The sequence below is a fragment of the Lissotriton vulgaris genome, chromosome 1_1 (assembly GCF_964263255.1).
Source record: "Lissotriton vulgaris chromosome 1_1, aLisVul1.2, whole genome shotgun sequence".
Taxonomy (NCBI): Eukaryota; Metazoa; Chordata; class Amphibia; order Caudata; family Salamandridae; genus Lissotriton; species Lissotriton vulgaris.
Window position 1 is genome coordinate 418119057 of NC_141685.1, and position 13125 is coordinate 418132181.

Here is a 13125-nt window from a genome sequence, read left to right on the forward strand (position 1 = left end):
AGCTGCGGCACCGCCCTCTCTTGCTGGATTCCTGTGGGAACCGGCGAGGCAGACTGGAAGGGGCAGCAGGAAGACTGAAGCCTTCTGCCCACAAATCAAAGCCTGTCGAAGGACGGCAGCCCAGGAGCGCGCATGGGTGTGGCTGTGCACTCCGAGCAGACAGCTACCTTCCTGAGGGCGAGGAAGGAAGTGGGGCAGGTCCGGACAGGCTGGGACGTGGCTATAGGTCAGACATTCCTTCCTGTCCCTGCTGCCTCTAAGGATAGCAGGCTTTGTTCATGGGAATGGCAGAATGTCTCTAAAAAGACAAAGTCGGATCGCAGAGTCTTTTACAATGAACCGCACTTGCCAAATAACCTTTTTATGTACAGTAACCTTAAGATATCAGTCTATTAAGCACACGTTTCCCCTATTCACAGCACAGGAATTAGCTACTCTTCTGATGACCTGGGGGTGAGCAGCTGAACATGAGGCCTGAAATAAGAAACACAATGGAATAAGACGCACACATCTTCCTATCTGGAACCCTCGCACACATCACATTTTGTAAAACCATTAATTAAAAGTAACATCCATGCGTCCTTCTTTTAAAGCCCTTGACAGATTTAAAAGTGTGTTTCAAAAGAACCATACGAGCTCGCGTAGACCGCCATTTTAAGAGCCCATGACTTTCAGTAGCCGGCTTTCTGGACCCAAGTCTAAGATCCGCAGCTATGCTTAAACAAAATGGCCTCAGTGCGGCGAGTTCATCCGGGACATCACAGCCACTGTGACTTTACAGCAGCATATTGTAAGAGGGTATTTCATGGTGTGCGCAAAGTATGTTATCACACTGATTCACGCTTGATGGTACGGTGCTGGTAATCTAAGCTGAGGAGCCACAGACATAAAGTCTACCCAGCATTGGAGATGGTGGTGCCCAAAAACCCAGGTATATATATTTTTCAAACCCATTTTGGACTTGCGAGAGCTCTATAGTACAAGTTCCCAGGTGGTCTAGTACGTTGGCAATGCCAATATAGAAAGGCCATTGTTTACGTTATTCAGGTATCATTTTAATAGCACTCCCTCTCCGAAAAAAAGCATTGGTTAGTGCATGGAGTGCTTGTCTACTTCAGCATGTTATGCAATTAATAGACACTGTCCCAATATGAGGTCAAATAGACCCCTGTGAATCAAAGTTCTGCGTATACTGTGGCCGAGGGTAGATTTCTGACAGTACGGTCTTCAATATCACAAGCACACAGCCGGTCACATTCCAAAAGAAACAGTCTCCTTTGCAAATAAATATACACACACACACACCATTTTCCTTGCAAAGGCATCACTTTGATGTGAGAGATGACTGTTTGAATTGGGGATCTGACTACTCTGTTGGGACCGTGGGCCCGATTCACAGAACCAACTTAAGACAAAATCCTAAACTTACTACTTTTGGTATTCACAGAAGTTAGGATTTTGTCTTAAGACAGACTTAAGACAGACTTAAGTTAGGATTCTGTCTTAAGTCTGTCTTAAGACAGAATCCTAACTTCTGTGGATACCAAAAGTAGTAAGTTTAGTATTTTGTCTTGAGTTAGTTCTGTGAATCAGCCCCTGTGTATTTACCAATTATCAAGCAGTAGATCAAATCACAACTCAGGAGAGAAGAATATGTCGACCAGTCAGAAGGAGGTATACATTATGAAAACCCCCAGGGTGGACAGATTAGGAGGTGGTTAGTCGGTTGCTAGCATCCTCTGAGAGTTGTGAGTGAGGGTGTTTTTATGCATTGAGACTCTGAGACTCTACGATGGAAGAATGTCTCTTCCTTAAAGGAGGACCCTGGGGTTGCATTTGCCACAGGTATGCACCATGCAAAGGACACACCTAAGGCTGAGTAGATCGACTTTACGCCTGCCTTTTGATGGGAGGCTACATGAAGCAGTGCAGGTCCAATCACTGTGAGTAAATCATGGCCTCATCCACAGGTGGGTGCAGGTTTGCTATAATGTTTTTTTACATTGACATCTAGAGTGGGAGTCTGGAAGTCTGAAACCTGTGAATTGTGACACCCCTAATTGCCCAGGGTCATATTTTCTGCAGAAATCACAATGTTGTCCTACTTTCTCTGATAAATTACAAAAGGCAGTTATTGCGCCCACTTACTATAATGTATAATAAAGGCAATTGTTGTTATAGTCTTGCACATTTGCAGGGCTGTATGCACAGGTGTTACTAAATCCCAACTCAATGTGCACATTTGATCAGTCTCTGAAGAGTTCAGAAGACATTTCTGCTGGCAGATTTACCTTACTAGCTTTCTAATGCATTGTGGTTGTAAAGATGTGTGATTTTCATGTCCTCATAATGTGCATTGATGGTGATTTATCATGAGCAAAGCCAACCAACTGTAGTTTAAGTATTGTCATGAATTGAATGGATTGTCCTATCGGACATGCATTGCTTCCACAAGGGCAGCAATCAACCTATTACTTTTTGTCAAAAGCTTCAGTATTGTTGTCCTGTACTTCAATATTTCCTGGTGTTTTCTGGTTCTTCTCGAATTCCACTCTGGACTTCAAAGTTTTTTTGTTATTTTTTTTGTGTTTTCCTCACTTCTTTAGCATCGTTCTCGAATTTAAGATGACTTGTGACCTGGAGCTCTGAAACATGCTTTCAAATCCAAAGGTGGAAAAAAAGAATCTGCAGATGGTGACACTGGGACATTGTCAGCGCACATATGTCTGATATCATACGGGGATGACTATGTCCACCTACTGGTTGACGCCCAAAAGAAAAAAACAATAGGAACAGCAAAACCCAACCACTAGATGGTGGGATAATACACACCATGGGAATTCAGAAAAGATGTCCCTCGCATAGTCCCTCAAAAGAGGTGGAAGCTTTCACCTAACATCCAATTGAAGAAGGTGATACTAAACTATTTAGAAGGGCTAATCTAAATTGAGATTGACAATGTCTCGAGCCAGTGGCTGAAGGTTCCTAAGTCAACCTATCTAATCTCTGAAGGAGACTGGACCAAAGCCCTTTAGAGCATTTATAAAACACAGCATTTGCTAAGACTTCTGCAAGCACCATTATGTGTCAAACCTAAAAATAGTCAAAATGATCTATGGAACTAGAAGTATTCTTAAATTATCTACTTGGTAGTGACTCCTGTGATTTATAGATTATTAGTGCTATTCAAAGACATTATACACATTCTGCAATTTGTGATATAAAATAGCATGGTATTAAAAAGATGATTAGCTGATCAGATAGATTGCACAGATAGCACACAGGCGTCCAGGGTGCCCAGTTCTTTTCTAATCTGCATTCACCTTAATAGCAGGTTCCTCATGTCACGCACTCATTTTTCAAGTTAAATTAAAAAAGCTGGCGTATCTGGAACGACAGCTGTGAAGTGTAACATTTACCGTCTGTGGTTTGTTATACAATTCATGTTTGATGCTGAGCACGTTTTTAGGTCCTATTTGACTGGGATTTCAGTAAAGAGCTGGTCTAACATCGGATTTCTGCCCGTCTCCGAGCTTGTTTACATGAGCTCCGAGTTTAGGCGGGTGATAAGGCTGCAGGCCTGGCTGTCCTGCAGGCCTCCACCGCAGAACAATTGAGATTGCAATCAGCCCAGCGTGGCACGTAACTAATCTGGTCTGCTGGAGAATGCCAAAGCATGTTACAGTCGCGCTGATCCCTTTTCGTGTGAGAGGAAATTGTATTAGCAGATGGTTAATGACTACAGGGCCAGAGGCAGACAGGGGAGCCATCGCCGATCAACTGACGAGTTTTTAATTAACTGGGTTAAACAGGCAGATTTTTCATTAATGATGTAGGGACACGCGTAGCATCACACACAAGGAGAGAGAGAGTGTGTGAGTGTGTGTGTGCGCGTGCGTGTTGGGGCTGTATAGTGGGATGATGGGCAGATGTGGGTGGGGCAGAGCTCGGCAGAAACTAGGAATTTTTATGTACAAAAACAGGTATCACGCAGGCAGAATAGAAGAGGATAGACCACGGAACCGTATCCTGTGCACAGCAAACCAGGTCACCATCACCTTATCCTGTGTACAATACACCAGGTCACCATATCCTGTGCAGAGGAGACCAGGTTACCATCACCATATGCTGTGCGCAGCAGACCAGGTCACCGTATCCATTGCACAGCAGACCAGGTCACAATTTCCTGTGCAGACCAGGTCACCGTGTTCTGTGCACAGCAGACCAGGCCAAACTATTAGCTAAGTAGTGTAACTTTTTAAACATGACGTTGCCACCAAAAGTGCAAGAAATATATGAAAATGTTGGGAACGACAAAGCCCTTTTCATAATGATTGAACCCTTAGTTCACACTGCTACTCTCTGTTGCAGCAGGAAGCTCCTGTGATTGGCAATTGGATAGGCGTTTTATCTTGATGGAAGTCCAGCGATTTAAGAAGTGGTTAAAATACAAAGAAGAAAAAGGAATTTTAATGTTACCTTATGGCACTCAAAACTGAAATTGCCAAACTACAAAAAAGGAGCAATGAGCAAAGCTTTTTATCTTGATGGAGCCACTACAAATCTACTAACACTAAAAAAGATTTCACTCATAGCCAACCAACATCATTTTTAGGAATGTGTACATTTAGTTCTCTTTTCAAAGGTGAGGGAGGTTGTCAGCCTCACACAATATAAGTTGAAGTAAAGTCAGTCAACTATATCGGTGTTCGTTGTCCAAACATGTTTTTAGTTTTTATTTAGCATTCTAAGAAGCTTTCCTTGCTTAGACCCAATGAAGCAAAAGGCCTGTGGGCGTTTCGTTTAAGGTTTGCAATCCTCACCTGCTGTTTGTGCCTTCATCCCAGAGTTAAAACACTTGATAAAAAAGCTCTGAGGGCATGAGGGAGATCACAGTGATTGTTTCTTTGTTAATGCCTCTAAACAAGTAAAGACTGCTCTCCTCTTATTGGAACTAAGAAGAAACCTGCATAGAAATGCTGCCAAGTTTGACCACCCTGAATCACTTGCAGTTTTCAATTCTCCATTTAAGATGTTGTCTTCGATGTTTCAGTATTCACATGACGAAGACATATTATGAGGATAAAATTGTCTTACCAGTTTCTATATATGCAGTAACTAATTAGAAATGTGGACTTCAAATTTTGTTTGCTAAAAACTTGATATTTGTTAGCACTCTTTTAGGTCTGACATTAGCCAAGACCTTTTTCATTTTACTAAAATTATATACTTAAAACATCACTTATAATCAGCATTCTTCAACCTTTGGTCTGTTGTTGAGTCACTCACACATTTCTTCAACCCACTACAGTTGATAGTTTGAGGTACTCAGTCTGCCCAATACCTTCTCTGTAACTGACAGCAATCTTTCTTTTCACAAGGAGAACATCCAAGTTGTTTTCTTAAATGCAAAGGAGCACTTTGGCAATGTGTGATTTTAAGTACAAAGGATATTTTTACTTGCAGCTAGGTTGCTTTTTTACATACACATATGGGCAGGGGCGTGGCAACCCCTTCTCCAATAAAGTTTTACAAAAACCCTTACAAATTAAAATATGCATCAGCAAAGCCAAAAGGTTGGCAGCTAATGCCAGGTTTATTGGTCTTGCCAATGCTTGTTTTACATTCTCCCAGCTAAAATACCCAATCACTCTGGAACAAAAATGTGGACCTGGTGGAGAAGGTTAATTCAGGAAGGTGGCCGTGCCTCTAACATGAAATAAATAGACCCCTATACTGACCTGGCTAAAAGACTTGATGGAACAAGATGTCTCACACACAAGAATTTACAGCTGTGGTTTCAAATCAAAGATAGAGGTCAAATTTCTCTGATTCATGAATCTATGTTTGAACTCGACCGAATTAACTCAGACTGCATTTTGCCTTGCACAAACGTCGATATTGCTAGTTACTATGTTTATTGTTACCCTCATTTTAGGAAAGAAAACAGTAATTTATGGCTGGTCCTTGGGTGAGGAAAGGCTAAGCAGCTAACTAGGGAGTGCACGGCAAGGGGAGGGGCAGCTTTGTGATGCTAGCATCAAAGGTGATGCCCATACTGGAGGTGGTTGGTAGGGAGACCACCCCACTCCAGGCCAAGGACACCGCTTCCAGTCCTGAACTTTTTGCCTACAAATCATTGATTTCAGGTGTCAGTCTAATTAGCGTAATGGATGCAAAACAAGATTTCAACTCCAAAAATGTATGGACTGGAAATTGTTTCAGTAATGACCTAGCTGGAGGGGACACCCTACTGGCGGGGGAGAGACATGAGGTCAAAGTATCACAACCTAAGGTGGCAAAAATGCCTTGCACCATGCCGCCTACTGAATCTTAGGCCCTGAAGTCTGAGAAATGGTCGCCTGAACCTCCACAAACATAACATTTTAGCTCTGCAGTGTGTTGGTAATGACATGGTGTTGGATGCGGATTTCGGGAAGCAGGCTTTATATTTACTTCAAGTAGACGAACATGTGCAACGCACCCAACAACTTTGCGCATGTACACAAGGTCAATGCTCCCAGCAACCAATTCCTGTCCTGGGCTACATCTGTTCTCCATTTTCATATCTGTTGGCACTTACAGAAAAATTGCAGCTCCAATTTCTGAAGTTCTTGCCCCGTCCCATGTGACCATCACAATCACGTAGGCAGCCGTTCCCAGCAAAAGTGCAAACGGTCTCCACATTTTAACAGAGCTCTGGGGCATTTAAACTTAGCGCAGCAATTTTTTTTCAATTTCAGACGTATAAGTTCCAGTAGTGACTTTTTTGCCATCACGGAGGAAAATACAGAGCGCCAACCACAAGAGGCATTAACTCCAACCAAAACGACTTAGAGGCGGCCTTAAAATGCTGGTTGTGGGTGGAGGGCAGACAGGCCTCAGACACTGAACCGTGCCAGTGATAGCAGCAGAGGGGTGGGAAAATTCCCGAAGACCGAACATTAAGCTCACATTCAATCAGACATATTTATTTTATTTTAGGAAGCTGATATAGCAGGGATAGAGCTCCTAGGATCACGGGGAGCTACAGAGACGACATTTTCATTGTGGCGGGGGAATCTTAAATGTTAGTTGTGGTCCACAGAACACCACTATGGGGGCTGGTTGAGAACCACTGCTGAAAGCAGAACATGAAAGAAAGAGAGGGCGGAAGCTTTCAATCATGGAAGAAAGACTAGGAAGAATGCTGCTTCCCCCCCTGCATAACTCATATTTACATGTGGACCCCTATACGACTCAAGGCACAGACAGATGAAGTCATTTGTCTGGGGTCACACAATGCTGAATGGTGAAATACAGCAGCCAGGAGCAGCGCTCAGGTCCGGCGAATCCAAACCCAGCTGTTTAGCCCTACTCTGCACTAAAAAAGGCAGGATGAAACATGCCTTTAATTACAATCTATCACAAATACTCAACGTAGAATCTGCAGAATTGCACACTCTCCTCTTTAGCTGACATATATCTGAATCTTTTCAAAGAAGGGGGGTTGCTGCCTAGGTAAGTCATTTGTACTTTTTTAAGTTTTGTTCAGCATGTCATTTTACAGGTGATGACTAATGTGAAAGGCATCCTTTTGATAGCATCAATTTCCCACGCAGGTCAAGGAGGGCCTGTTTGCAAAAAAATGTATCCATTCCATATAACGATTGTTCCACATGACTGCAGTACATACAGACTTGTCCTTGTTAGATAAAATGTTTGCTTAATTTTTTGACATGTGGCTGATTTACTAAAAGTACTGCGTTCAATACTGAACATCATAATATTTTTTGTGAAAGTCCCCATTCACTTGAACATTAAATAGTCCACGACTATAGAAGTAGAAACCAGTTTGCTTAGACTGTTGACTTCTCTGCACTAGTCAGAATTTCATGCTCTATTTTATATCCCTGGCATATTTTCTTCAAATCAAAAAAAGAGTCAAAAAGCCATCTAACATAAGAAGTGCAGAGAGCAAACTTTACCTTTTTCCAGGATGGGAGGAATCGGTTATTGAAGTGGGTTGGACCAATGCAACTTGTAAAACAAACATTGTTGAAGCCAATAGGTCTGAATGTAATCTAACATATGTCACATTACCACATAAGATGGTAGACACATGAGAGTGAGCCAGCAGGAGGGGGCACAGATGGCTAAAGTTGTAAAGTAGTCCCTCATACAGTTCAATGAAAGTATTCGAGTGGATCAGAAGGATACACCCAAGCAGCCAATAGCATTGCTTGAGAGAGGAATACTCCACGGAGGTGAGCCAAGATGTAATGGACATGGTCTCCAGCCAGTGTCTGTAAGAGGCTGGAAATAGAAGGGCAAAGGTGCAAAGAGGTAGACCCAATGCACATTTTAAGTATACTGTAAGCAATAGGCCTGTTTGATAGCTGCACTATCAAAACACAGACAGAAAACAACCACTTGAAGCATTTTAAGTTCCATTTTAGTTTTAGATATGTTTCAGAAAAAAAGGTACTTTAAAAATTAATTAATTAAGGTTTGCTACAGTGTCCAAAATACATGCAATTGGCATCAGCAGATACATGTATGTGCTTTGTCAGAAAATAATGTACCCAGGAGAAGCACTGAATACAAAACAGGAACACGTTTGTGCCACAGAAAACATAAACCGATTGCAGGTGAAATAATACTGGCTTAAAGTCCTATACCAGTAAGATGGATATCTTTATCAGAATCCCTGTGCCAGAACATAAAATAAGATCAGGAATTCTCACATGACTTAGAAGTGCTAGAGATTTCACGTTGCAATTTACCTTTTACAGGTTGCTGCCAACAAAATTGTGTGCTTCTCATTTTGCTTAGGTCACTGCCTTTAGTAATATGATGTCCACTCAATATACCACTGTGTTTCTAGGTTTCATTTTTAAAGTACAGAGACTCCTAAATGATTCCACTGGGAACAGTGCCACAGGAGCCTGCCCATCAGCTCCTTGTTGTTATCTGTGGAAGGGGGCGTTGCACTAAATGTCCCAGTATCTATTCTCCACAGGAGACTAGAGACTCCAAAAACAGATATTCTTAACGCCTTAGGCACATTTCTGACTCTCAGCGGGCCGTAAATGCCACCTCTGGATAAACCACCAAAAGGTTTGCCATTGGCTGACTAAGACCTCAGCTGTATTCAGTGTTGGATAATTTAGTAATTTGGTTCCCATTGTCCTTGGAAACTTTATTAAAAGGTGAGGCATATCCTATGACAGAGAAGCATATATGTTATGATGTTGAGGATGGCAGATTATCAATTATCCTGTTTAATTTCTCTCATCGAAGGCAGCAGGGAATATTTGAAGTGATATCTAGTAGGGCTGCAAAACGTCATACAATTGCCCTCTCAGGGATCGAAAAACACCTCAAATACGTCCCTGGGTTCTGAGGACTTACTGCTCCATTTGTGATAGTTTCCTACCCAATCAAGACTAGAAAGCATGGACAAGTTGATCATGTTGGGCGGGTGGTGTCATGGGAAGGTAAGAGAGGATGGAGGCAGTGGCTCACATACCCATGTACTGGTCACACAGACAAAGGTGATGATCATGCAGGGACATGTGCACATTATAGGCCCAAGGCTCTCAGACTATCCATAGTTTGTGGAAGCGTGATCAATCCCTGTAGAGGTATTGCTCTGGAACTAGCCAGGCTGAATGATGGAACTAGAGGCGCGGTGAGGAACAGGGTAGAAATGATCGCGGAAATACCCCAAATCCCTGAATTGAGGTCCTCTATGGTCACATTGAAGCGGTATTGTCACTTGGAAAGCCAGTGATACCACTCAAACAGCATTCAGTTACAGACTAACACACAATGCCTTAGTGTGTATACTGTAATTTGTGGTGTAAAACTGAGGAAGAAAAAACATATGGTACCATTCAACACCACCGCTATGGAACAAATAATTCATTTGTGTAATTGCAATATTTCATAAAGGTGATTTGCATCATCTTCATCACAAAGCCATATCTCCTCAATATCATAGATCTAAGAATGATTGCCCTGTGTCGCAATTGTTTCAAACATTTTTTTTATAAGGGTATTATTTAACTTAGATGATTACCAGTTGTATAAAAAATATTTGAAGTCATAAATAGTTTAAAGAATTTTTTATATGGGGTAATTTAACTAAAATGATCACTGTGCAAAGGGCGTTTGAAAAGACGTTTGCAGGTGAAGGGAGCTCAGACGACCCGCCCTTCCACTGAGCGCTGCCGCAGCAGCTGCATGTTTGAATCTACCTACAAGTTTGCATGGTTTCCTGAAACCTTACATAAAAGTCTATCGGGGCAAAAAAAGCATTTGATCTAGTGCAGATTCTTTAACTCTTTCACTCATGGGCAACAGATTTACAAGCATCATTAGTAAAACTTTACAATAACATTATTCCTTTAAGTTTAGCAAATCATCTGTTAAGGGCCTGAATTCTGTGAAACCTCACAAAATCAGCTATGGCATAATGAATGGTTTAACTCCCAAAGGGATCGTTAACCTTGATGTTTTAATTAAAGCTGCCGCCTCAAAGAATCTATAAATAGAAAAACCTTTATGTGCTCTTTGGGGACAGCCCTTGTAGGAAAGGGAAGTAGTGTTTTTCGTTAATGAACAGCACACAACCTGCATTTAGATAGTGAAACAGCACAAATGTTATTACAATTCTTCCGGCCCGGTTAAGCCACTCTGCAAACACTGAAAGTTTGTCAAATGCGTAAAGTTACTTTGTATATATGTCTTTCACATTCATTGCAACTGAATTTTCATGATAAAATGCCACTGTTCGTGTTCCTTTATCTAATCCACCAAACTACTCTCCCAAATTTGCAGTTTTTCTTTCTTTTTCCCTTTTTTCTCCAGGAGCACAAGTGACCTCTTTCCACATTCTCCTTTAATGCTACAGTACGCCTTTCACCTTTTACAGTCGCTGGGTATTCCTGTGACAGCCTCCATTAACTCTAGTGTACTCCAAACATCTTCTTCAGTTAATGCCCGGATACTAATTTTAGCTTCTGCATTATTGCCAGATCACTGCATGCATCACCTCCATTAATGAGGGGGTTCTCCTTCTACCTTCTCCTTTTAGTCAATTTGCATTAATGTCTGGGTTACTCCCCCCCACCCTTTCCCATGATTGGCAGGTTATGTGTTCCCGCATTCCTATCACTGTCCAAGTATTCACTCCACGATCTACATTAATGCCAGGGTACTCCTTACACTTTTGTCATCAACAGTGGGGTACTTCCAGGGGCATAACATAGGTCCCTGGGCACAGGGGTTGCCCCACCCTTCAGTGGGCCGCCCCTTTTCAATCCAAAGTCTATGAATATCTGTGAGGTATGGGAGTGCCAGGGACCCTTCATTACATTCTGTAGGGGGTCCCATATTTTGAGTTATGCTGCAAGGGTATTCCTTTCAAAATATCCAGAAATTCCACATTTCTCCTACCTCCTTCTTAATGAGTACAGTGTCATCCTTTTCACCACTATTGCCAAGCCACTACCTTCCAGAATCACCACTAATGCCAGGATACCCTTCTTTACCTTCTACAGTCCTGCTTCCATGTGGTATTTTTACTTCTGAATTACTTGGCGCAGCATTTCCCTCATGTCCTGTTAGCATACAAAAATGTCTCTATTCTATCCTCACCTTTTCCTCCAATCTCATCTCTCCCTATTAATGTAAGATCCTCCCTACATCTAAACGAAGCGGCATCAACCCCCTCCCTTCTCAATGCGAACAGGGCAATCTGTAAGATTGATTTACACTGGGCCACCTCTTCACATGGAGATCCCATTATGGTCTTTGGAGCAGGCCAGTAACCCCATTAATACATCATTTGTTTTTAAATTCTAAAATCAGTGATTTACAGACAAATGAGAATCACTTGTGAAACAGTAAAACACTTACCACCAAATAAAGCATGGTGTACATGGAGAAGGATGCATGTCCGGAAAAGAAGGACTTTCTGTGACAAAAAGAAGAAACCACAGGTTGTCAATATTTTGCTTTTAGTCCTTATGCTATACAGACAAGATACAATGGCAGCATAATATAGCAGTTAATTACAAATAAACGGGGGAGTGGTTATTTAGAGAATACCAGTTATTTTCAGTAAAGAATTGGAAATAATTTCTAGAAGTTGAATTTTTGCTGTTTTCCTGGATTTAGTGGTAAAAAATAAATGGACATCAATTTTTCTGTAAAGAAAATTGGCTTCAGCAATTTTTTTCAAAGTACCATCACCACTTCCCATATATAAAAAATAAGTTGAATGCACTTTAGGCATTATTCTTTACTCTTTCACTCATAGGCAAAATTTTCAATTTAGTGACAGCACTACTGGGCCACGTCTGCTCAGGTGGGTTAACAGTCACAACAGATGCTAAGAGGTGCTGTGTAAAAGGCTATAGAGTTAATGCGCCTGTTGATGTGCATGACCAGATGATTGCATGCTCCGATATCAGCAGGATCAAGGAGTGACTGTGTAAACCTGAGTTGGGCTGAGATAGCTTCTGCTATTGTACAAACTGGAAGCTCAAAAGGTATTTAATACTATAGAATCATCTTCAATGCTTCAAGGGTGGCTTGTGGCGTGAGTCGTTGTGGATGCAGACATTGAAAGGGGGGTTGAAATAATTTGGGGGCATATTATCAAGGGAAGTATTGCCGCTTTAGGGGCATTTTTTGCTGCTAAAGCAGAAATATTTTTATCGCCCTTTTAATGTCAGCAGCCGATTTTGTAACGCATCTCATGCCAGCGACAAACATCGCTAATGAGATGCAAAGTAGGCGTTCCCTCAAAAATACAACATGAAAGAGGGCGTTACCACAACAGCGCTGTATTAACAAGGCGGCCCCGTCTTGCAAAGCGATATTAAAAGTCCCGCTAACCGCGGTTATCGCCGGATCCTAACGTCTGGTAAAAACTGACTTAAGCATGTTTAGTATGGGAGGTGGATTGACAGGTTAAGTCCACACTCCCATATTAACAAGCTTTTCATTAGCGCTGTGAAATCATCGCTTGATTTCACATCCTAATGATGATTATCGCCGTCAATCGCTGGTTTGTACATTGCCTGTGAGCTAAGCATTGCTAATACACCACTAACACGGCGATGTAAACCAGCG

General features: G+C 41.9%; 1 protein-coding gene across 2 annotated transcripts in view; it reads right to left on the reverse strand.

The window, feature by feature from the left end:
• Nucleotides 1-13125, reverse strand: part of PLPP3 (phospholipid phosphatase 3) — an 87282-nt gene that overhangs the window by 23741 nt on the left and 50416 nt on the right. For both annotated transcript variants that reach the window (XM_086952723.1, XM_086952720.1), the window contains exon 4: nucleotides 11905-11962. In XM_086952723.1, coding sequence (XP_086808849.1) covers nucleotides 11905-11962 — 58 coding nt within the window. The remainder of the gene's footprint in view (nucleotides 1-11904; nucleotides 11963-13125) is intronic.